General features: G+C 34.4%; 4 protein-coding genes across 4 annotated transcripts; all 4 read right to left on the reverse strand.

The window, feature by feature from the left end:
• Nucleotides 1-907: 907 nt before the first annotated feature.
• LOC105791834 (coatomer subunit zeta-2) lies at nt 908-3,642 on the reverse strand. Its single transcript, XM_012620080.2, has 6 exons — nt 3,418-3,642; nt 2,870-3,029; nt 2,259-2,406; nt 2,084-2,161; nt 1,318-1,402; nt 908-1,215 (listed from the first exon to the last, which is right to left on the reverse strand). The coding sequence occupies exons 1-6, from the start codon at nt 3,418-3,420 to the stop codon at nt 1,156-1,158; spliced, it is 534 nt and encodes a 177-aa protein (XP_012475534.1). The 5' UTR covers nt 3,421-3,642; the 3' UTR covers nt 908-1,155.
• Nucleotides 3,643-5,416: 1,774 nt separating this feature from the next.
• Nucleotides 5,417-6,690, reverse strand: LOC105791835 (upstream activation factor subunit UAF30). Its single transcript, XM_012620081.2, has 2 exons — nt 6,368-6,690; nt 5,417-5,785 (listed from the first exon to the last, which is right to left on the reverse strand). Exons 1-2 carry the CDS (start codon nt 6,599-6,601, stop codon nt 5,660-5,662), a joined length of 360 nt encoding a protein of 119 aa, XP_012475535.1. The 5' UTR covers nt 6,602-6,690; the 3' UTR covers nt 5,417-5,659.
• A 743-nt stretch (nt 6,691-7,433) lies between these two features.
• On the reverse strand, nt 7,434-11,204 carry LOC105791833 (uncharacterized zinc finger CCHC domain-containing protein At4g19190). The gene is made up of 7 exons (XM_012620078.2): nt 10,835-11,204; nt 10,662-10,724; nt 10,412-10,566; nt 10,177-10,302; nt 9,586-9,787; nt 9,111-9,225; nt 7,434-9,002 (listed from the first exon to the last, which is right to left on the reverse strand). Exons 1-7 carry the CDS (start codon nt 11,072-11,074, stop codon nt 8,077-8,079), a joined length of 1,827 nt encoding a protein of 608 aa, XP_012475532.1. The 5' UTR covers nt 11,075-11,204; the 3' UTR covers nt 7,434-8,076.
• A 7,900-nt stretch (nt 11,205-19,104) lies between these two features.
• Nucleotides 19,105-22,511, reverse strand: LOC105791836 (ABC transporter G family member 14). Its single transcript, XM_012620082.2, has 5 exons — nt 22,169-22,511; nt 21,274-22,063; nt 20,736-20,912; nt 20,465-20,649; nt 19,105-19,885 (listed from the first exon to the last, which is right to left on the reverse strand). Exons 1-5 carry the CDS (start codon nt 22,325-22,327, stop codon nt 19,235-19,237), a joined length of 1,962 nt encoding a protein of 653 aa, XP_012475536.1. The 5' UTR covers nt 22,328-22,511; the 3' UTR covers nt 19,105-19,234.
• Nucleotides 22,512-23,607: the final 1,096 nt, after the last annotated feature.

Below are 23,607 nucleotides of genomic sequence, written 5' to 3' on the forward strand. Positions count from 1 at the left end.
AGTAAATGGAAACTTGCTTCTATCACGTGCAATGAAAGTAGGAAACTTCCATCATTAGTGTCGCTTAATCGGTTTGATCCTTCGACGATTGAGAAGTCGTAAGCGAAATTGGGTAGTTGAATTTCCCGAGCAACCCAAACACGACTCATTTCTTCCTTTTTGGTGGTGTAAACATAAGCCTTCGCCTCCACTAGAGTACTCACTTCGTGGTGTTGTGAAAAGATACCCTGAATAACACAACCGCTTCCTCTCATCCTAACCATTGTGTTCTAATACACTTAGAAAAAATCACAAAAATGATGAGATTTTTAAGAAAATTACCTTTGAAGTTATTCTTCTTAACAGCGGCTCCACCAAAATCTTGAATTCAAATAGTTTAATTTTTAAGGTTTAAGTAACCTATTTTTAAAAAAGGGTTTTACACTTTAACGATTCCTATATCCAATAATAAGGGCAGGATCAACTGTGTACAGCTGTATCACTCATTAACACGTGGCAAAGTGTACATGACAGGTTAAAGCACAAAGTGTATTTAATAAGCTTCTCCTTATGTGACCTCTCATCTCGCGAAATCAAGTTCTAAGAAGAGTCACTTTATAACTTTTCTTTGAACCAGTCGAGGGACATATTGTTATGATATTCACTATTACCGACTCACTACTCAATTATCCGATTGAGTCCTAACCCATACTCTACGCAGTTCGCACTTTAGGTTCGCATGCAAGGTGCTCGTACCTTTCTATGAGACCGCACAATATGAATTCGCACTACCATGTAGGCAAACCTACATCTAGAAAATACGTGTAAACCCTAAAGTAGGGTACATGTCGACATGCATGGGAAGCTACCTACAATATCACATCCATGAATAATAACAATATCATATAAATACACAGTGTAACCCATCTGAAGGAAATATACTCTAAATTACTCAACAGGATTACAACTATAAAACATGAAAAATGGGGTAAATGCAACCAATCCCTTTGGGGTTATAAAAATAAATAATATTAGTCAGACCACATGGCATCATCATCCACTCGGACTAAGTCGATGCTTAGCAGCCATGGTACAAAATACAAATACAAGAATAATAAAAAGCTAGAAATAATAACAATTCGAAACTCTTTGCTTTGCTCCTTCCCCTTGTAATCATCACTTGAGGAGAGATCTTGCTAAATGTTCCCGAGCAGTTGCCAATGCTTGACTTATTGTCTGCAAAACATAAAATTAACCAAAAAAAATTCAAATATGGTTCAACGTCTGCCAGCTGATGGAGACATGTTGGAAGAATTATTCAAAAAAAAGTAACAATACCTGCTCAGATAAAGGAGCAGCCGCATCTATGCTATGACTAGCAACCTTCCCCGCAATGACATTCGCATCGGTTTCTAGGATGATGCTGCAAAGTAGAAACAAAGAAAAGAATTAAGGATAGCAAATCAATCTAATGGCTTTAAGTGGATTGAGATAATTCAGAACCCCTAAGATGACCATTTCAGTTCCTGCCAGTAAGTCACATAACTCTTGTTTACATACTAAGTTCCAGCCAAGTCTAAATACCTTGACGTATGGAACGAATTCATCTGTAGGTAAAAGGGTTCTCACAGCATTGCTAGAAAGGCAAGTACAAACCAAGAAGTATATTATCTTAACAAACTAATGATTGTTAGAAGGGTAAAACATACAAGCTACTGCTTTCTATTTACTTGTATAATTAGTTCAACCCAATTTACCATCAATGTTATTTGATGGCATTCTAGAAACTTTGATGACATAAAAAATGTCTTTTTAATAGAATCTTATATAAGAATTATTGATTATATTTTGCTAATACCTAGATAAAAAGACATTTTTTATGATGCAACTTAAGGCCAAGGATCATTGAAGAGAAACTAGTCTATTGCATGTTCTCCCCAGCCTCCTTTTATTCCTTATTGTCTCATTTATACTTTTAGTATTTAGCAGCAAGTAAAAAGTTACAAAATTAAAGGAATCTTGACTATTACCAAACAAACAAAGATAAATAGTGTCTCGTTTATATAAAAGTAAACTTTTAACTACAATGAATCATGTTGCATACCCGCCGTCGACAATCTCATCAAGGCATAACAAAATGAGATCTAAGTTCTCCAGTGCCTCTTTCTTGTCCACAGTCCCTCTGGAACAAATGGTAGTTAACAAAAGGAGTCACAGTAAGTTGGTAGCAATGCATGCGTAAAGATATGGTAAACAGGGTAATAAGCGATTATGAAAACCTTAGAAGAAGGCCAACTGCATCAAAAAACCCTTGAAGAACAGTTACCAGAATGAGCTCATTTTCATTTTCAGCCCCAGTAACAAAAAAGTGAAGGTCTTGAACAAACTTGTACACAATGATATGACTCTCGAACATTGCTATCTCCGCTGTAAACAGGGAAACAACCATCACAGTCAAGAAGAAATGGTATGAACACATTATGAAAGGTCAATGAATGACATTTCTTGTCCTCCCAAGCAAAACCAATAAAACAAAATGCAAAAACAATATCTTCAATATCTTTCAAAGCCAGAATCGGCTTCATTTATCTTCAAATTTATTTGTTTCCCTTAGATTAAGAATGTATGATCACAAATAAAAATTAAAAGTGAAACAAGAGATAGGTGTACATTATAGTTGTTAACTTGTTACACTTGAACAACGTGATTATTTCTGTAGGTGGAGTGGCAAAATACTAGTATTCAAATCTTCATTTGACACCCGTCCCGGTTCGGTCCAGTGGATAACCCTCCCCCCAACCTCATTAAACACATAATCTATACACAAAAGAAACAGGGCACGAAGAGAAAGAGAGGTGTGAATGGACAAAAAGGAATACAAATTGTTTACCTTCAGTTCGAGCATTGGTCTTTTGAGTCTTTGTAAATAAAGACTTCTCAAAGGCTTCCTTAACACTGTTATTGGGCCACTCATCGGAATAATATTTGACAGCAACACGGTTCCCCTCGGAATCCAGGAGGAGGATATTTTTTATAGAAGGACAAGACTCCTACCACCACCATCATAAAACAAAATCAAGGATTGTAAAATGTCCCCAAATCATTATCACTGTTATAGGATTGTAACTTAAGATTGCTTATAAGAAACTACGACAATGGGATCTAAGACTTACATACAGCGTTCCCGAATTTAGTTTCAATCAACAAATTCCTACAAATATATCTAACAAAAAAAAGAACATGGGATGGGAACCGAATACATTGTTTGAAAACTGTAAATAAAAAATAAATAAATCGAGATCGATCTTAAGTCAAACAAGTGTAGATCTGCAGTTAAAAACAACGGAAACCCAAGACAGACGAGGACGCAAAGTACAAGTCTAAAATGTAAGTTCATACCAGAATACAAAACGGTGATTATAGAGAAAGGGAGCTGACCATTTATTTTTGTTTTGTTTTAGGATGGAAGGCAATGGAATGGATTGATGGCAGGGAAAAGAGGTGATCGGCGCTTGGCTCAGGCACAGAAAGATATGATGTAGACGCAAAGAATGAGATAAGAGAAAGCAACGTAATGCCACCCTCGCAGTGCAATGCTATGCAGCAGACGAGACGCAGTGCATCAGTATTTATTTCCCATGTTTTCTAATTTTCTACTGCTCTTGGGCCTGGCACTAGGCTTTCCCTTTTTCCTTAACTTATTATCCTATTATTTTTTCTACTTCTTAACACTACCACCGACAAATACCACCGCGTTATTTTTATTTTTATTTTTTTAGAAATGCGAGTTAAACTAATAATTATATTTAATTTTAATATGATGTAAAAATAAAATTTTATATTGAATAAATAAATATAAAAATTACTTTTAATAGAATATTATATAATAATTATTGATTATATTTTTATTCATAAAAATATTTATGAAAATTTATTTATCAATATAAATCCAAAAACTCCCTACTCATAATTCAGAGTTTTAGAGAACACCATCATCTGATTGGCAAATCACAGCTATTTGATGTTTAATTACTCCAAATAGTTAATACTTTCCAACTCATCAACCTAATAATAAAGTTAAGCATGACTGCACCAAACTTATGAACCAAAACCATCATTTCACACACTCCCATGTCATCTTCATATTTTGCAAAATGATTCCACTTTCATGTTTTACCAACTCAGCTAAACTTTCGGCCTTTTTTTTAAATTAACTCAATAATGTTAAAAAATTGTCAATTTATTTAGAAAAATAATCTAAAATCTACAGTGTTTTTTAGTGACAGCCAACACTACTCCAAAATCTCATTCAATCATCACTCAACTATTAAGCCAATAACTAGTTGAACAAAAATATTTAATTTTCTTTGTGCCACTACTTTTCAAGGCAGAAGTTTTTTCAAATATTGTATTTTTATGGGTATTTCCAGAGTAAAGAGAAAAAATATTCTTTTACCAATTTTTGGTGCCGCCTCCTTCAATGGAGGCACTAAATGTTTGGAAACAATTTTGGTTAGAGGCTTATAAGTGACGACACCAATCTAGGAATTTTTTTTTAATTTTTTGGTGCCGCCTACTTCAATGGAGGCACCAAATTTCTGGAAAAAAATTCTTTTTGGTGCCAACTCTAGATGTGGTAGTGCTAATAATTTTTTTTTTGAGTTCTTCGGTGCGGCCATTTCACATGGAGTCACCAAAATCAATAAAAAAATTTCTCCCTAGTCCTTACCCCAGATGTGACACTACCAGTAAGTTTTTTTTAAAATTTTTCGATGTTACCACTCCATGTGAAGTCATCCAATTCAGCAAAAAAAATTCTTTGATGCTTACTCCAAATATGACAACACCAGTAATTTTTTTACTTTTTCTAATGTAGTCATTTCATGTAGAGTCACTAAAATCAATAAAAAAATTTCCTGGTTTATTACACAAATTTGAGGCACCAAAAAAATTTTTTTTAAAAAATCTTAGTCACCACTTATAAACTTGTAACCAAATTTTTTTTCCAAACATTTGGTGCCTCCATTGAAGGAGGTGACACCAAAAAAAAAATTACTACGAAAATACTTATGAAAATACAATATTCGAAAAAACTCATATGGATGCTGACACAAAAAAAAAATTGTTCAACTAATAATTGACTTGATAAATGGGTGATAATTGAGTGAGATTTTGGGGTGATATCACCTTGGAGTGCGGCGTCACCCAAAAATACCGTAGATTTTAGGCTGTTTTCCTAAATAATCTGCTACTTGGGTCATTTTCATAATTTGTTAGGCTAGCTTTTCTAAAAAAGCCTACACTTTCAGACCAAACACAAAATGTTGGGAATTAATTTATCAACAATAATGGAGAGATTTGTGAGCACCCTTTAGTTACAAAAATAGTTACGATCACAATTTTTGTGTTATGCAGAACGATTCACAAGGCAAAGAAGTAAAAAAGGTGAACAGCATCATGAATCACGATAAGCATGTTCCACGTCATTTTCATCAATAGGTGGATGAATACAGGGTTAAACAAGCATCCATCTTCAACCATCGAGGGGGAAAAAGGGGTCTAAGCATTTGTACTGAAAAAGATTAATGACAACAGCATTTTTTCAGATTCATCACAATGCAACTTAAGGTCTTCAAGTTCCAAAAAAAGGCTAAAGCTAAGGCAAAGGCGAAGGCAAAGATTATTTGGATTTCAGAAAATGTGGGGAGAGATATTTGCTGATCTCTAACATTCCGACAGACTCCTTCCCGGCGAATATCGTCTTCAACTTCTCATCACAAATAATCTCCTTCTTGTTTGCAGGGTTCTGAACAACATCACAGCAAGCAAATTACAGGGTCAAGCAAAGAAAAGACAGACAATACTGATAGGATTATACATGCTTCCTTGCATAACAACAGTCTTAAAAATATAAATACTAATGGGACTAAAATAAAGCATAGATTAACACTTAGCTTAGGTGGGATTAAAGAAGAAAACTTCAAAGAGTTGAACAATAAACATAAAAAAAAATGTGAATTCTGATAGACTTAAACATCAAAGGAGCTTTTGGATTTATATTTTTACTGAATAGTTGTAGAACAAAATGCAAAATGCTGCTCCTTTTATAACTTTGTTTTCCCTCTTCACAAATAAATGGTATCAAGCATATTTTCTGTTTGACTAACAGGCGTGACTTGCAGAAATTTTTATTCTTGTTTATAAATACAGAAAAAAGAGCCATCCTTTACTTTTGGGGGGATTAGGACAAAGTGAATGAGAAGATGGATTGAAACTACCATGAAAACAAACATGATTAACATATTCTCTCTAATTATTCCACCAATAACAAGAGAGCAGGCTAAAGTAACAGTAATATTGGAAGACAAAAAAGGAAAGGGTTTTGGACCTGGAGACTGTGGAGCTTGATGTAGTCCCAAATCTTTTTAATGGCGTCGGTGCGAGAAGCTTCGGAGGCTCCAAGGAACTTGCCCAGCTGTGGAGAGACAGGTATCACCCGCATAAGCCCCCTTCCATTTCCACTGGAAGAAGAAGAAGACGAATAAGCGAAGGAAGCAGAGAAAGCCTTCGCCGCTTCTAACAATCCGCCGCACCTTCCAAACAGTCTTGATGTAGCCATCATCGCTGTCTCTTCCTCAGTTTTCAGCTCCTAAAACCCTAAGCTCTTTTCTTTTTGGCCAGTGAACCCTAAGTCTGTGAGACAGGAAACTTGTGATCCTTTTAAGGAAACAGAGAAAAAAGTAAAGTGGTTGTTGTTACCCTAATTGGGCTTATAATCGAATAGAAAAGAATAATTGGGCTGACGCATTAGGGAAAGCCTTTCAATGTTTGTACCCTACACTCTTAAGCAAATTTTAGATTTTGACTTTCACACCCAAATCCTAACGTCTTTTTGTTTGTGTGAGAGATTCAGCCATTTGCGATAAGTATACTAAAAAAGTCCCATTGTATTTTTGTTTTCAAATTTTAAAAATAAGTAAATTAATTAATAAAAAAATTAAATTAATATATTTTTACCGTTAAAAACTAACATAATAACCAAACAGTTACACATGCCATGTCACATTTAACCGTAGAAATGGATGAAATTTTTAACAAGATAACTAGTTTACAATGACTAATTTACTTATTTTTAAGTGGGAGACAAAATGCAATTATATTCCTAATATAAAAATCTTCGTAATACTTTTATCGTTATTTATTACACTTGACACATCTAGAGTCTTAAGATCTATTTTTCATTCATAACTTAACTCTATAACTATTCCATTCAGCACTTTGAATAATGCAAATAGCTAGGGCAAAAATACTGCTGCTCACTATATTACATTAGATACATTTGGTGTATAAAAGCTTAGTTGAGAGGAGACCATATACAAGCAAGTGTTCAAAGTTAGAGCATACTTCTAATCTCATAAAAGATTGGATTTGATACTTATAAATTACTCACAAAATGATATCACTGAACCAACTTAGCAAAATGCAAGGAAGAAACTGTAACAAAAATTTTGTTTGCATTTATGTTACATGATGCCAATTAAGTTAAAACTCATTCAATTGTTACTAGGATGAGAAAGCAACTAAAGATCCCTTCCCTGCAAGAGAAATTACTAACAATACGATCTCCTTCCTACATTGAGGGATTGCAACGCAGATCACAAAACGTAGATGAATATACCTATATAACGTTCTTGCTCCTCACAATAATATCACCAAAAGGCTACGGAGAACAAATGCCTCCAGGCTTTGTATAAATCTGTTTTACAAAGAGAAACTCGATGGTTCATCAATCTCTAAACACCCGAAGATATGGTCAGCGTCCATTTAACTTCATCAGGTTCAAGGCTGACTCGAAATCTAAGCCATAAAACCAGCTACAATTGAAGTTTAGCAGACAAAAATGCCTTTGATAGCAACAACTGAAATTATGAACGTGTACATATGATTTTGACAAGGATACTCCATTGCTTATGCTTCTAAGCTATCAAAATAGTATACTTACCCTACTCTTCATCATCGTCATATTCTGGTATATGCTAAAAAAGAATCAAACGACCAGATTCTCATTGTAGTGCAAATTATGGAAACTTTATGGTTTCAGTGATGACGACGATGATGTTTACTTCTGCGCTCCGAATCTGAGTTAGAATAATCTTCATATCCGCATGATGATGAATGCTTATGCCGACTCTTTTCACCTTTAAGATGTCTATAAGCATCATCTTCAGATGAATAATGATGCTTAAGTCGGTACTTTTCCCTCCTACTATTATGCCTAACAATGACTGAATCTTCTGAGTTATAAGGCTTTCGCATAGTCTTTTTCCTAGGCTCATGCCTATGACAGTCTGAGTCTTCGGATGAATAGGAATGCTTGTTTTTGCTTTTCCTATCATGCCTATGATTCTCGTCGGATGAATTAGAATGCCTTTGTCTGCTCTTTTGACTCTTCCTGTGTCTATCAGTGTCCGTTTCATCCAAAGTACATGGCTTTCGGGTACTCTTTTTCTTGCTATCATGCCTGCCAGAGTCAGAATCTTCGGGTGTGTAAGACCGCTTATATTTGCCCTTCCTATAATGCCTATCAAAGTCATCTGCAGATGAATAAGAATGCTTTGACCTGTTCTTTTTACCACAGGGTTCTGGATTAGATTTGGAACCTTCAGATGTATATGAACGCTTTTCTCGGCTTTCTTTAGTCCTGTATTGCCTGCCAGAGTCAGAGTCTTCTGATGAATAAGAATGCTTGTTTATTCTCTGCCTCTTATGCTTATCAAACTCTGCACCACCAGAAGAACTTGACCCAGAATAATTCCGCCTTTTCTTCTTGGTTTTCTTCTTCTTTGACTTCTTCTCATCGTCATCAGAACTTGAGGATAAGCCATCTTGATTAGGAACATCAGAGTCCCAACTACTTGGAGATGAATTCCTCTTGTGTTTACTCTTTTTTGAGGACTTCCTTTTCTTGGGTTTGCACGAGATGTTAGTCAACAAATCAGGGATATTACCCCCACTAAGGAATCCTGTTTTTTTTTCAAAAAAAAAAAAGGATAACGGTTAGTATGTAGCTGCTTATATCTTATGAGCTGGAATTGTCAGTAAATGACCCTTCAATAGAAAAAAGTATTCACCTCCATATTCATCAAATATATCCTCAGCAACTATTTGTTGATTGGGATCATCTGGTTGAAATCCACCACGAGGAGGACTCATACCTGGTTTTTGCTTTAGCTCCCACTTCAGAGGCTACAAATGGGATACATATCATTGCGATAACCAAATGAATAACAAAGAAACAGATGAGACAACAAATATTGTTGCTTTCTTAGTGCAAATAAACTTCTTTCGAAAATTTCTAACATTGTCAAAGTAGTATTTTAGTTCTTTATCCTGTTTAATTTACAGCTCTTCCCTATAAGACGGACATTTCAAAATCTTATGGCCTCCTCCTTGACTTAAAACACAACAATTACTCTATACCGATAAAAAATAGTGACAGGACGACAGAGACAGCTCCCATATTTTCAAAAGATGTATTATTTGGAGCAATAAAGCTTTAATACCTTTCAATAATTTCAACAGAACCAATAAAGAAGTAATACCAACCTCAGTTGGATCCATTTGAGCCATGATAGCGGTCAATGGGTCATCTCTTTTTAAGCGGCTCTCTTCATTCGGCATTATAGCATCCTTCAATGGACAATCACGATCACCACTCTGGTGACCATAATTTCCGCATCTAAGACATTTTACATTACGGACTTCAACAGCAAATGGTTTAACCCTACCAGGAACACCAGTCTCCAGCCTGAAAGTTCCATCATCGTCTCAAATAGAAGTTATAAAATGCACTTTCATGTTATAATAATGTAACCATGAGATGAATATATTTTGCCCTTGTTATAAGATGGTTAGTTTTAACATTCCTTAAAAAGATGTAGCTTGAGCTTCCTCATGTGAGTAAGCCAGTTTCATTGCTCAGTACAATAATTAAATTCATTTGCACAGCGTGACCATGGAAATAAATAATCAAATAGCTTATTTCAGCAATAGAAATCAAATCAAATCAAATTGTCTGCTTTTCTCCATAGTAGATCATATTTTCTTTGGTTTACTAGCCAAGATTGTGCAGTAGTGCATGCAGGTATATTCAATTTACCATTGGTTAATATTGCAGAAGCTACTATTGATACATACCGTGGAGCATTTTTAAGAACTTCAAACTCTTCCTCTGTCGGTAAAGAACGTCCAAAAACATCTTTAGGTCTTGATTTCCGTTTCTCTTTAGTAGTAGCATCTCCACCGGGCAAAGATTCCGGCTGCCTGCAAGATGAAGCTAATAAATTGAGAAAGCCATTTCACAAATATGAAAATAAGCTTAAAATAAAGCAAGGAAAACACATGAAAAGTTTTATATTCAAATCAAAATTACATTGCTGTGGAAGGCACATCGGTAGAATGATCATCGGATACGTTGTTATGATCAGTTTTTTTCCTCTCATCAGCAATCTCGGCCGCTTTGGCACTTTCAGCATTATAACCAGGCGGACGAACATACATAAAGCTAACAGCTTTCATCATCTCCACCTAGGAATTCAACAAGGGTTTTCGGGTAATTTAGTCCCCAAAAGAATGAAGATAGAAATCAAGGGCAACCACTTAGATAGGATCATATTCAAAACCTTTTCCTTCTCTTTTTTGGAAATTAGAGCCGTCTGGCGAAAGAATTCTTGCTCTTGGGAATACTGCATCAAAGTATAAGATAGAATGCTTAGTGCTAGGGCAAGTGAGAGGGAGAGAGAGAGAGAGAGAGAGTGTGTGTGTGGTAGAATAATAAATAAAAAGAAAGACCAACCTCGCGAGCGACTTCGTCGGCACGGCGCACGCGCTGGGCATGGGTCTGCTCAGCGATCCATTTGCGGCGTTGGTTAGGGTAGGAGAGGGGATGCCATGGTTTCTGGTTGAGATAGGAATGGCTCCAAGCAGTGCCGGCTTTTGTCTTGTAGTCAACTTCGGCGGAAGAGCCAGGCTTGTTGTCATCGGGGAACTTCTTTCTCAGCCTTATTCCTCCCCCCTCCTCTCCGATTCCATCCATCCTATCACTCGCTATTTTCTTCTTTCAATAAATTCGTTGTATTACCAAAATAGGAGTATCAGATTTCGTCGTCCTCTTCTACTTCCATTCCCAAATTTTCTAATATCTAGTACCAGATTCGGGACTTGGGATTGCCGGATCGGGCTGCCCCACCCACTCTTTATAGGCCTATCGATTATATGATTTTCCACTCTCCCCTTCTAATTATCAAATCAAGCCCGCTGTAGTTTTTCAAGCGTTCAATACTTTCAGGTTAATGGGCCTTCAAATTTTTTCAAAAAAAACTTAAGTAAGGCCTTGTACACCTAGTTAAGTCTTGAACTAGTAAAATTGATCGAATAAGATCTTCGACTAATATTGACAGTTACTTGTTAACGGAAATGATAATATGGTCAATTAATAGACGCCCACATCATCACCACTCACCAACGTGGTAGTGACACATCATCACTAGCCGTTAACATATCAGTTCCACATCATCACTAAAGGTTGACACGGCAGTGCAAAAATAAAAATTTTCAAATAATAAAAAACTTAAAATTATTTTTTAAAATAAGTTCACGATGAATTTGGACAACTTGTTGTCCAGATTCATTTTGAAATTATAAAAACATAAAAAATTATAAAAAAATCATGAACATTTATAATAATTATTATAAATTAATTAAAATTATAAAATTTTAAATTTATTAAAAACTATAACAAATTAATAATGTATATTTTATCAAAATGGTTAGAAATTAATTAAAACCACAAAACTTATTAAAATAAATTAAATGTTTTATAAAATTTTATAAAAAATATTTTTCTTATTTTTATTAAAGTATAGCTATTGATCATTAATTAAAAAAGCCATTGATGATTAATAAGGCCTAATATTTTAGAAGAACTTTTAATAGTTTGCATGAGAGAAAAATATCAATGTTTGATATACTTGGATATAAGTTATTTAATATAAATGAGAAAATAATTTTGTAAAACTTTATGAAAAGAATTTATTTTTATATAATTTTATGTTTTAATTAATTTATAACAATTTATAAATGATTTTTCTAATTTTTTGTGATTTTTAATAGTTTATTTTTATAAACTTTATAAAAAATTATTTTTAATTAATTTCTAATAATTATTATAGATTTTATTTTTTAATTTTATAAGTTTTTTATTTTTTTATAATTCTAAAAGAATCTTGTCCATTTTCAAATGAACTTGAACAACCATTTGTCCAGATTCATTGTGTATTATTTAAAATAATTTTAAAATATTCTTTATTTTTTAAATTTTTTTATTTTTTCTAATGTGGCACTATCACATCAACGATAAGTAATGATGTGGTATTGTCATGTTAGCAAACGGTGCTGATGTGGCGTCTGCTAACGATCACGTCAAGGGGTCTATTTAGCCAATTTTGTTAGTTCAAAAATTCAATTGAGTGCAGAAGTTCGTAGGGGCTTAATTAATTTTTTTTAAAAAGTGCAAGAGCCAAAAATGTCATTATGTCATATTGTTACCATTAATAGTTGTTTTAATTCTTTTTATAATTTAATATATACCTCAAATTTTAATTAATTCATAAAATTTTTACAAATTTTTAAGAGTTTAGTATGTTGCAATACATTTAAGGTGGAATGTTAGAGAACAAGTCAAGTTTTGTCTCAATTCAACATTATTGATCTAAGGGATTTTGTACAATTGATCTAGTTTGATCTTTAAGATATGTTCCTTAAAATGGATTAATTTTTATTGATGACGTGAATGATTCCACAATATTAGCATAGCCCAAAGATTTTGTTTCAATAAATTGCCAACATCAAATATAGCAAGTAACACTTTTGTCACTATGGTGATAGAAATAAACACTTCCAGTGGCACATAGTCAACCACTTCAAAACTTGCTTCAACAATTAATGAAAACATAAAGTATCAAAACTCAAATACAGCACATTAAATTAAGGATGGTAATAGAGCGGGGTAACAGAGAATATTATCAAATCTATCACTATTATGTTATTTGCATGATTTGTCGTGCCCTAGCCCTACTTTGCTATGGTGAATGTTTTAAGCCTTGTTAAGTGTATGAAATTACATGAAATGATAGCATTGATCTTTAGATAATGCTTGCATTTGAATAATTTTATGTAGTGAGTTTGCATGTGCATCAATGGTACTGTGGTAAGATATATGTTAAGCTATTGAATGCCATAATTTGAATGTGATTTTGGTTGAATTTAGAATGTTAAATTTTGTTTGTATAGTTGATGAAGGTTGTTATGATTAGCAAAGTGTCCATTTCATGTGGAATAGCTTGAATGGTCTTGTGGTTGGTTAAATGGATGTGTTGGTATGTGTTTAAGCTGGTTTTGTGCAAGTTTGAATGGTCAAATATGCACCATTTGAGCAATGGTTTGGCTTAGTACGAATTAGGTACCAAATGAACATATTTTACTAAAAATAGTCCTTGTCGCAACACGAAATTCTCCTCGTCGCAATATGGAACGATAGTTTGTGACGTCTCGACGTCAAGTGGTCTGACATCGTGACGTGACTCACTATCTCAACAACGTCATGACATGAGATCGGCTCGTCACGACATGGAGTCCCAATTTTCAAAAGATTATAATTTGGTTCTAATTCATGCTCAGGTCATCAATAGAGCTTTCGTAAGCTCGATTTAGTCTCAACTTCTATTTAAATGATATAATATGATTACGATTGATATACGAATGATTATTGCTTGATTTATTTGTATATTTTTAGTTTCGATTATTGTAGTAACATCTCGTAGCTCGGGTCCGACGATTGTGTTGGGAAATGTGGCAATACTGTAGTAAACATGTAACTATTTTCTATTTATTTGAACGGTGAATAAATAAAGTTAATTTCACATTTCACTATTATGCCTTTTGTATGGTTTAGGGTTTAGGGTTTTAGGGTTTAGGGTTTATGTCTTTTATATTTTGCATGCATAGCGAAATTGTGACAAGCAAATATTAGCTCATCGATTGTCTAAAGTTCAAACTGAAGATAAGTGGCATTGTAAATAACGTTTACACTGTACGAAAGACGACTTACTTCAGTAGATAATCTAAATGAGTCTGTAATCTCATAAAAGAATCAAAGTGAGCATTTGATTTAAATACTAATAAGAATTATAATGTCATCTACAAATCCAATTGGGGAGATGACTAGTCTTGGCTATCGGAGCAGTTGTTTCCACGAGTAGAGACATAGATGTATTCATTTGTAGAATGATACATTGGACTGGACTCACGATGAATTAATTCTGAATCCGTTTGTGAATTAATTCACTTGTGATGTTCATGGTATGATTTATCTAAATACTGATAAGAATTATTATGTCGTTTACAAACCCAATTGGGGAGATGGCTAGTCTTGGCTACCAGAGCAGTTGTTTCCTCGAGTAGAGACATAGATGTATTCATTGGTAGAATGATACATTGGATTGGACTCACGATGAATTAATTCTGAATCCATTTGTGAATTAATTCACTTGTGATGTTCATGGTGTGATTTATCTAAATCCTGAGTTCATCACTAACCATGCGTATGCAACTCATTTGCTTTGATATAAGTAGAGGTTTATGCTCTAAAGATGACTAAGCCCATAGCCGGTATGTTGGGTACATGACTTGTGTATGGCATGGGTTTACTAGCAACAGTGGAATTCATTACTCAAATAAAGAGTTAATGATATCCTCCCATTGGCATTGTGTAGATTAATAAATATGGAACATGGCCACGGGTTGTTTATTCTCGAATGAGCAATTTATCACAGTCATTTGTTGACACTGATCATATTAATCATTAAGAAGACACAATGGTGATAATGAGATAAAATAGGATTGTATTGAGTGAACGGATTTAACTAAAATGAATCAAGGATATCATATGAGGTTAACACACACATGACTAGGTCATTGGACAAATCAGTTGGATGAATTGCTTTCGTAAAGAGCATACAATAAAGAGTTTTCAATCATGGTACTTCTTGTGGACTGACTCCATGATTAAGTAATTGCGAATTATTGGAACGATGTTTTTAGACATAATTGCAATCACTAGAGCCTAATTGTATATGTTCAATTGGTCCCTCCGCTAGCTCAACAAAAGCTTGATCGGACTACATTTAAATCAAAAGAAAATTCTACAACTTTGGGAATAATTTAATTGAGTTGATTTATTCGATGTGGAATTAAATTAGGTGGTCGTAAGAATTATTCAACTAGAGAATTTGATTAAAGAATTTTCTTGAAAAATTAATTTGGAAAATCTTAGTGATTTTTGGAAAAAAATTAATTTTAATCAAGTAAAATTAAATTAATCAAATGAATTAAAATTAATATGATATTTTTGGAACTTAATTTTCAAGACAGACAGTTGGCTCAATAGGTAATTGAACTTGAAAATTGGACCTGAGATTGTAAATTGGGCCCAAGAGACCAAAACTTAGACCGAAATCCAAAAATTATCGAACCGAGCCTAGTGTGTGAAATCGGACTGACGGTCCAACCGATGATTGGACCCGACTGGTCGGGTCGTCATTGACCCGGATCTATTCGACAATAGCCGAACTAGCTCGGGGTGCCATAAGGGTGTCGCACCTACATCACCAAACATGGCGGTGCCGATAGATGCGATGGCGGCGTCTCGGTGGTTGGTGGCGGTTGGTTGTTGATGGTTGAGCAGTGGAAGAGTTACACTTCTACTATGACTCTACTAGAGAATTTGATTTCAAATTAACTATTCCAAAAATAATATTATTTTAATAGTTTAATATTAAATTTAATTTAATACTTATCTTAATAGTATTTTATTAATTTAATATTGAGGTGATTATCTTAATATTAAATTTAATTTAATGTTTAATACTCATCTTTCTAGTTTCAAGTTTAAATTTATACTAACTTTTTTTTGTAACAATTGTAATACATATGTAATAAATAATTTTTCTCATATTATTACACTAATAACCAAATGAAGCATAAATTTTATGTTTTATTAGAAACTTTGGTTTATATATATATATTAAAAGTTAAAATTATTGCTAATGCAAATAAATTGAAAAAATTATTTTTAAACGATTACGATTTGACAACATCAGAATATGGTTGTTGAGATTTTTTAGAAAATTGACTCTACAAATTTATTGTTTTGCCCTTTCAGAAAACAATATAAATAGGAGGTTATTATCCTCATTTTTCATAGAACACAACAAGAGAAAAACTTCTCTCATTCTTCTGTTATCTAAATTATGGTGTTATACGAAATTACATGAGAGGGAAATTCTGTCTAGAAGATTGGTTTTTAAGCGGGACTGTCTATAACCCTTCCAATCTTTTCTGGGAATTGAACCTATTGTGGTTTTGTCGGTTTTCTTCTAGCTTTTGTTTTTCTAGTTTCAATTCTTTTCGAGAAGAGCAATACCTATTGTGTTCCCTTCTTTATTTGAGTGTATGAATATTGAACTACTGCGTCAACCTTGGAGGGCGATGTTCATTACTAGATTGTACCGATCAAGACAAATTTACTTCTAAGACAGTGGTTCTTCCACGACACAATGATTGGTTTATTTATTTACACTCAATTTTATTTCTTGTCAGTGCTAACAATTTCATTTTGCAGTAGGATATTTTTAACAAAAATAATTTTAAATTCTATAATATCATAGCATGAGTAAAAGTTCTTAAGCTGTTAATGTATGATTAATTAAAAAAGAGGTCAAAAATAAAATTCCATATATATATAATACATAAGTTTTGGATCTAAAATAATTTGAAAGGTGCTGGATCCAATAATACATAAGTGTTGGATTTTAGAAAATTGCAATGTGTTGTATCCAAAAAAAAAAAAAAAAACAAAATTGAAAGGAATCATCATCCTTCAAAGAAAAAAAGTAATATGCGAAGATCACACTTGAATATTTGAAGGCAACTTGCTTCCTAGTTTGTACCGACCTTTAAAGAAAAGAAAGACACCATGACCTAAAACATACGTAACTAAATAAACAGTAAGGCGGAAACACGAGCGTTGAAGACACCTGCAACCTTTACATGAATAATTAGGCAGACGCAGAGGGCTTCTAAATCCCAAATTTCCAACATTTTCATTATGGACTTGATCTACTTACATATTCTATACCGTTGGCAGCATGAGAACGATAGACAGCTACATGGTTGGTAAGCCACCTTTAAACTTAGGGCCAGTTCTTCATTGTTTTTGAGAAGTGCTGTGGAAAAGTGCTTTTGAGAAATGCTTTTGAGAAGTGTTTTTGAAAAGTTTGATTTAAAATTTGAGTGTTTAGTATTGCTGTCAAAAAATGCTTTTGAGAAATAAAATGTCAATTTTAGACATGTTATTATTAAGTAACAAATATGCATTTAAATAATATTTAAATTTGTTAATTTTATTATATTTTAGTAAGAATATAAAATTATTATTATAATTTGTTGTTAATATTTTAATATATGAAATATAAAATTTAAATATTTTAATGAATAAATATTAATTATTTATAAAATTTAATTAGAATATATAAACTATATTTTAAATATTTAAATATAACCATTAAATATTTGTAATTAGTATTTTTTAAAAATATATTTTTATTTTTAATTAATGATTTTAACACATTTGTAATTAAGCACCAAGAAAAGAAAATGAAAGTACAATGTTATTGGAGGGGTGAAAAAATAATTAAACACCAAAAGTACTTTTGGAAGAGGAAAATCTAAAATTTTTAGCTTCTCCTTTTCAGTTTCAGAAGTGCTTTTGAAAAGCACTTCTAAAATGCTAAAAATTTCAGTTAAAAGCAACTTGTTTTGCACCGCTTTTCTTCTAAAGGTGTTTTTGAAGTCAGAAGTATTTTTTTTAAGCAATGAAGAACTGACCCTTACTACTCATCTTTTATTGCATCATGAGTTGAGTTTCTTCATATTAAATTTAAAATCCAAGTGTTTTGGTTTTATTAGAGTTTGGGAATGTAGTATCCCTGATGAGGTTAGCACTTAGAAGAAAAGAAAGCTGAAAATGAAACCCACATCATCCATTAATTTATTATTATAAAAGAATAAAAGGACAGGACAGGGTGCAGATTTTACAAGTTGTCCTTTGCTTGGCATGGTTCGAGGATGATGAATTTTTAGCGTGGAATACACGATCCATCTTCAAGTAGGAAATGACATGGATATGTATATATAAATTGGCATGCCCATGCCTACCTGTGCTGTCATTTCTTGTTTACACGATTCTCCACTCATCGTTTTTGCCCTACCACCATGTGGATGTACATGTGGTCCTCTCCCCCTTATCTCTCCTAACTTTTTTTACCATAAATATTATTATCACCTATTAAGTTTTCCCTTGGAAAATTATATATGATAGTCAGGCAACTACTTATCTAAGATGGAAAAAATGCATGTTTGGGATTTGCTCAAATCATGATTATAGTAACGGAACATCAAGTGAAATTAATTTCTCAAACAAATAGCCAATAGCCACCCTTTTATGCTATAAAGAAAGAAAAAAGGATTTTGCTAAAGAATTCTACTGAATAATAATGGTGGACAATGATATTGATTGGGATTCTCATTTTTGTCTCACTTGCTTTTGACCAGAAAAGATCCAAGTTTAACTGAATCTAGATCACTCTCTCTCATTTTTTTTACTAATTTAAAAGCTAATTTTAATACACAAATTAAAGGGAGAAAAAAGAAAGCTTTGGTGGTATGCTCTGATTAACTCCTGTCTTTTCCATCAGTCATCACCATGATCAGGTGTTACATAAATTATTCAATCTTTTTTCCCTTTTCTGTTGAGGGCACTAGGTTTAGCCCTGTTGGAGGATGCTGTTGAAGTTCAGCTAAAGTGGGTTTTAGATTCAGAACCCCACCAAAATCTGGACCTCACCACCACTGCATAATATTAGTGGGACTCTTGGTGTCTGGTTTTTGTATCTATATATATTTCATGTGTTTATTTAAAATTAACTCTTTGGATTCATCAAACTCAAATTAGGACAAGAACATGTGAGTTAGTAGTATATTATCTAACAACTATGACAAACAAAAAAGTTGATACATAATTTCCTTCAAAATTAATCTAAAAATTATTCACCTTTGCTGCTACATATAAATTATTTTTTTACCTCAACCGCACTCGGTGAAGAGCCATGTAAGCGAGGAGTCGGTAGCCTAGCAGCATGAGTGCCATAATGGCCACATCAATCCACAAATGGTTCAATCCCATAGATTTGATGGCAGGTAAATCCCCAACCCTACACAATCCTCCCGTCCCACACTCGTAAACATCATCCTCATTGTACTGAACCCCTAGCAGAAGCTTGTAACAGTAGTAGCTGTAGCTCAGGTATTTAAGCCACAATATGAAGGAAGGGATTTGTTGAACGTAGTATCCCCCGGCTATGAGGAAAACAAGTGTGGTGACGGAAGCTAAGGTGGTGGCTTGTTTGATGTCCATGAGAATGGCCCCAATGGCTAGGCCCAGACTTTGAGAGACGAGGACACTGTAAAGCACGATTAGCAGAGAGAGGATGAAGGTGAGAGGGTCTGGTTTTAGGCCACCCATCCAATAGATTATGAATACGAAAGCTGTGGGGAGGGCAAGCTCAAGTGGAAGGTCACCGAAGGTTCTGGCGAGGAAGTAGGATGAAAGGCGATACATTCCGGAAGAGCGTTCCTTGATTAGCATTGTTCGTTCTTGAGGGAATGTGAATACCGCATTGTAGAGTGGATAGAATCCCCAGAAGACCGAGAAGAAAAACAGCAGTGCAATCTGTTTTTAAGATACAAAAAGCCTGCTTAGCTCGTCGAAGTTGGCAATAGTTTTTTTACTTCTATAATATGTATACATATATATATATATATATAACTAGTAATTTTAACATTAAAAATACTATCGACGTTTTTATAAACGACTCAACTTTTTCTTAATCTTATTCCAAAAAAATAAAAATAAATCCTTTATAAAAAAAAAAGCTTTGATTTTTTTACTCATTTTTACTTTACATGAACTAATTTGAACATGTGAAAAAAAAATATGTTTTTACTTCAAATTTTGTTTTTGTTTTCACGGGGAAAGGGTTGAATGGTTCATTTTAAGTTAACAATTTAACTTCAAAGTTTAATAGTAGATCAAATTTTCAATTTTATAAAATAATAAGATAAAATATTCATAAATTAAATTAAGGACTAAGTTTTCGATTTTTTAATAAAAGTAAAAAAAAATGAATTTCAAAATTAGACAGAATTATGACAAGAAGTTGGGTAAAATGTTGAAACTTTAGCTTAGCATGGAAGTCACCACTATTGTTTGGTTTTAAACGGGTTAACAGAGAAGAACTGTCAGTCTTACGCGGTCGGAGATGTGAGAAGCTGGGGTGTGCCACCATAGTAGTCCACCAAGTACTGCCACACTGATCACTTGGAAAATTCTTAGCCTGTTGAAGGCTTCATATCTCCTTTCTCTAACCCCCCTTTGAAGCAGCACCTTGAACTGATACCACCGGCTTGTGCACCACTGTTCTGACTTCTCATATCCTGCGTTAATATAATGCATCATAAATTACTACTCGAGTTCACCCTCAAAACCGGAGTTAAGTAAAAACGAAAAAAAGAAAATTTACTTGCTGATGCTTCTTTTGTATTGACGAAGTTATTGACATCCAAATTGCAAAGCTCAGCTTTCAGCTTTGTGGAAATGTTTTTTTCGTAAGCAGAGAGAAGAGCATCCTTTACGGATTTCTGTTCTTCTTCCGTACTCTCAACTTGCTCCACTGAGTTCATGAAATCAGGACCGATTCCTGCATTGAAATTTGATATATATGTTTTGATGATAGTAAATTATAACCCTAGTACAGTGATAGTATTTGTTGAAAATGACCACAGAATCAGATCATCAAATGGTAAAGCAAAGTGACAAGAGGAAGGGAAGTATGAAAGGGTGGGGTCTGATAATACGACATAGTCCATAAGGGATATAAAGGTGGAAGCACCATATATTTTTTGGTAGGCCAACCGATCATATTCATACCCCATCTATTGTTGGAAAGGAACATTCAACAACGACAAAAAAAAGCTTCCCCACATCTCAATTTCTCATCAATCTCTATATATGTCATAAAAGGGAAGTAAATACAAGAAAGTTGAAAAAAAAAAATTTACCGTTTGCAAGATCAAGCAAGAGATCAGCTGGGTTGACAGTGATGGATGTGGAGAAGCCAATGGAGGAAAAATAATCCAAGGCTGAAGCTGCTGAACCGTAGTAGATTGGGCAACCCTCCGAGAGCAAAACCACCTTGTCAAACATGTGATACAGTCGACTAGACGGTTGATGAATGGTGGTGACAACAGTTCGGCCTCCACTAGCAAGGCCTTTGATTGTGGTGAGGATCCGTTGTGCTGTGGTTGAGTCCAAACCCGAGGTGGGCTCATCTAGTAAAAGTAAGCTCGGGTTTATTAACATTTCCTGGCCAATGCTAACCCTCTTCTTTTCCCCACCCGATATTCCTCTGAAAAGCGGCCCCCCAATCATGTTGTTTCGACACCTGGTCAGTCCCAGCTCAGCGATAACTCTCTCCACATGTTGGGCTTTCTCGTCTCGGGTCAAGCTGTTGGGTAGCCTCAGCAGTGCTGTGAATAAAAGGGTCTCCGTCACCGTGAGATGGGGGTATAAAACATCATCCTGAGCCACGAATCCAGTTCTTCGTTTTAGGGCACCAGAAAAAGGTTGCCCATTGTATGTTATCTTTCCTGATAGTTTGCCAGTCAGACGGCCCCCAAGAGCGGTGAGGAGGGTGGTTTTACCACTTCCTGATGGACCTAACATTGCTAGTATTTCTCCAGGGCAAACCACTCCTGTTATACCATTGAGTACGGTCTTTTCTCGGGTGATCCATGAACCCCAGCATGTTCCTTTCTCCTCCAACTTCACCTTGTACACTACCTCCTCAAACTGTGTAAAGAATCACAGAAATGTAAATAAACAAATATGAGAAAAAAGATTAAGACAGTAAATAATGGTAACTAATACATGATGTATTGTTATTAATAATAAGACCTTCAAAGTTATATGAAACAAGGTGAGTCTGGGTGGAGGCTGGGAATTGTGTTGTATTGGGAACGCAAGGGCAGCCTTTTTCTGGGATTTAGACGTCTCTGACTCCACTCGTCCATTGCAGGCATGTTCGGGTTTTGGTGCTACGCAGTTGAGAGGCATGGCTAAAATGAAGTGATGCTATATGTTTGGTATTGGTGGATAGTGCTGGTGCTGGTGCTGGTGCTGGTGTGGTGGGGAATGGAGAGAAGCTAGCTAACAAGTTCCTTTTAACTGAGCTTCCCAAAGTGTGCACTAGAGAGCATATAAATATATTGTAGGAGGGAGGGAGAGCGAGAGAGAGGGGGAGAGAGAGAGAGAAACAAGAATTTGTACTGTGTGTTAAAGCTATTTGATGTAGGGATAGTCTTCTTTATGGTGGGAGCCCACCTCCTTTCCCTTAAAAATCATTCTAATACCAACTCCAAACCATTAAATATAATAGTGAACTAATCTCTTCCTAAGTTCCCTTTTTATATCATCATCTACTTAGTAGGGTTAATATTGAATGTGGTGTGCTTAGATCAAATCATGACAAGTGGTGCATGAGTTTGGATCACGCCTGAGACCTGCAAATAGTTGCATCTCAGTGATTACTTAATGATTTTTGCTCTTGTTTTGACATGCACATGTTTGATGCATGTAGAACCTATTAAACAGAGTTTTTGGACAAATGTCTGGTGGAAAATTATGACGCATTCCGTGCATGCACCATTTTACATGAAAAAGTTGCCATATAGTGAAGCAAGTGGAAGATCCAAACATTGCCAAATATAGTAAAACAACTAAGGTCTAAGAGTACTTCAAACACAGAAAACGCCATTTTTGTTGGGTTCTGAATTTATTCTTAAAATTCTGTGATGCAGTGTACAATAAAAGACAATGAAATTGGTGGTGCTTCCCCCACCATTTCTCGCAGTCTTACATTTAACTCTTTCGAGTTTATGTTCTTTGTCCTGCCGAGAATGTCACCCTGTGTGTCTGGCAGTCAGTCATATAACTAGGGAATTTTGTCATTTCACTTTGTATAGATTTATGAACATTGATATTCTATCAATGCAGCTATTTGGAGCTTTCCATTCTCGTATTAGATTCGAAATCTTTCATTGGAGTTTGATTTTGAACTTAATCAATGAAACCTTTATTCTTGAAAATCTCTTGCGAATGGTGGTGTCAGAGCTGAAAGATAAGAGTGCTGCAAACTGTTTGATTCAACACAACTTTGAGCGAGTCTAATATACATACAAAAATAAATTCCTTTGGCAACATTAAGTCTGCAGATGATATTAGAGTTTTTCATTTTTCTAAAACAAAATAAGTACTGCCCATATAGATTACCATTACTTCAATAATGGTGTTACAACATTCTATCAAAATTCATCTTAACAACTAGTTGGACCATG

This window comes from Gossypium raimondii, chromosome 8 (genome assembly GCF_025698545.1).
Source record: "Gossypium raimondii isolate GPD5lz chromosome 8, ASM2569854v1, whole genome shotgun sequence".
In the NCBI taxonomy this organism is placed as follows: domain Eukaryota; kingdom Viridiplantae; phylum Streptophyta; class Magnoliopsida; order Malvales; family Malvaceae; genus Gossypium; species Gossypium raimondii.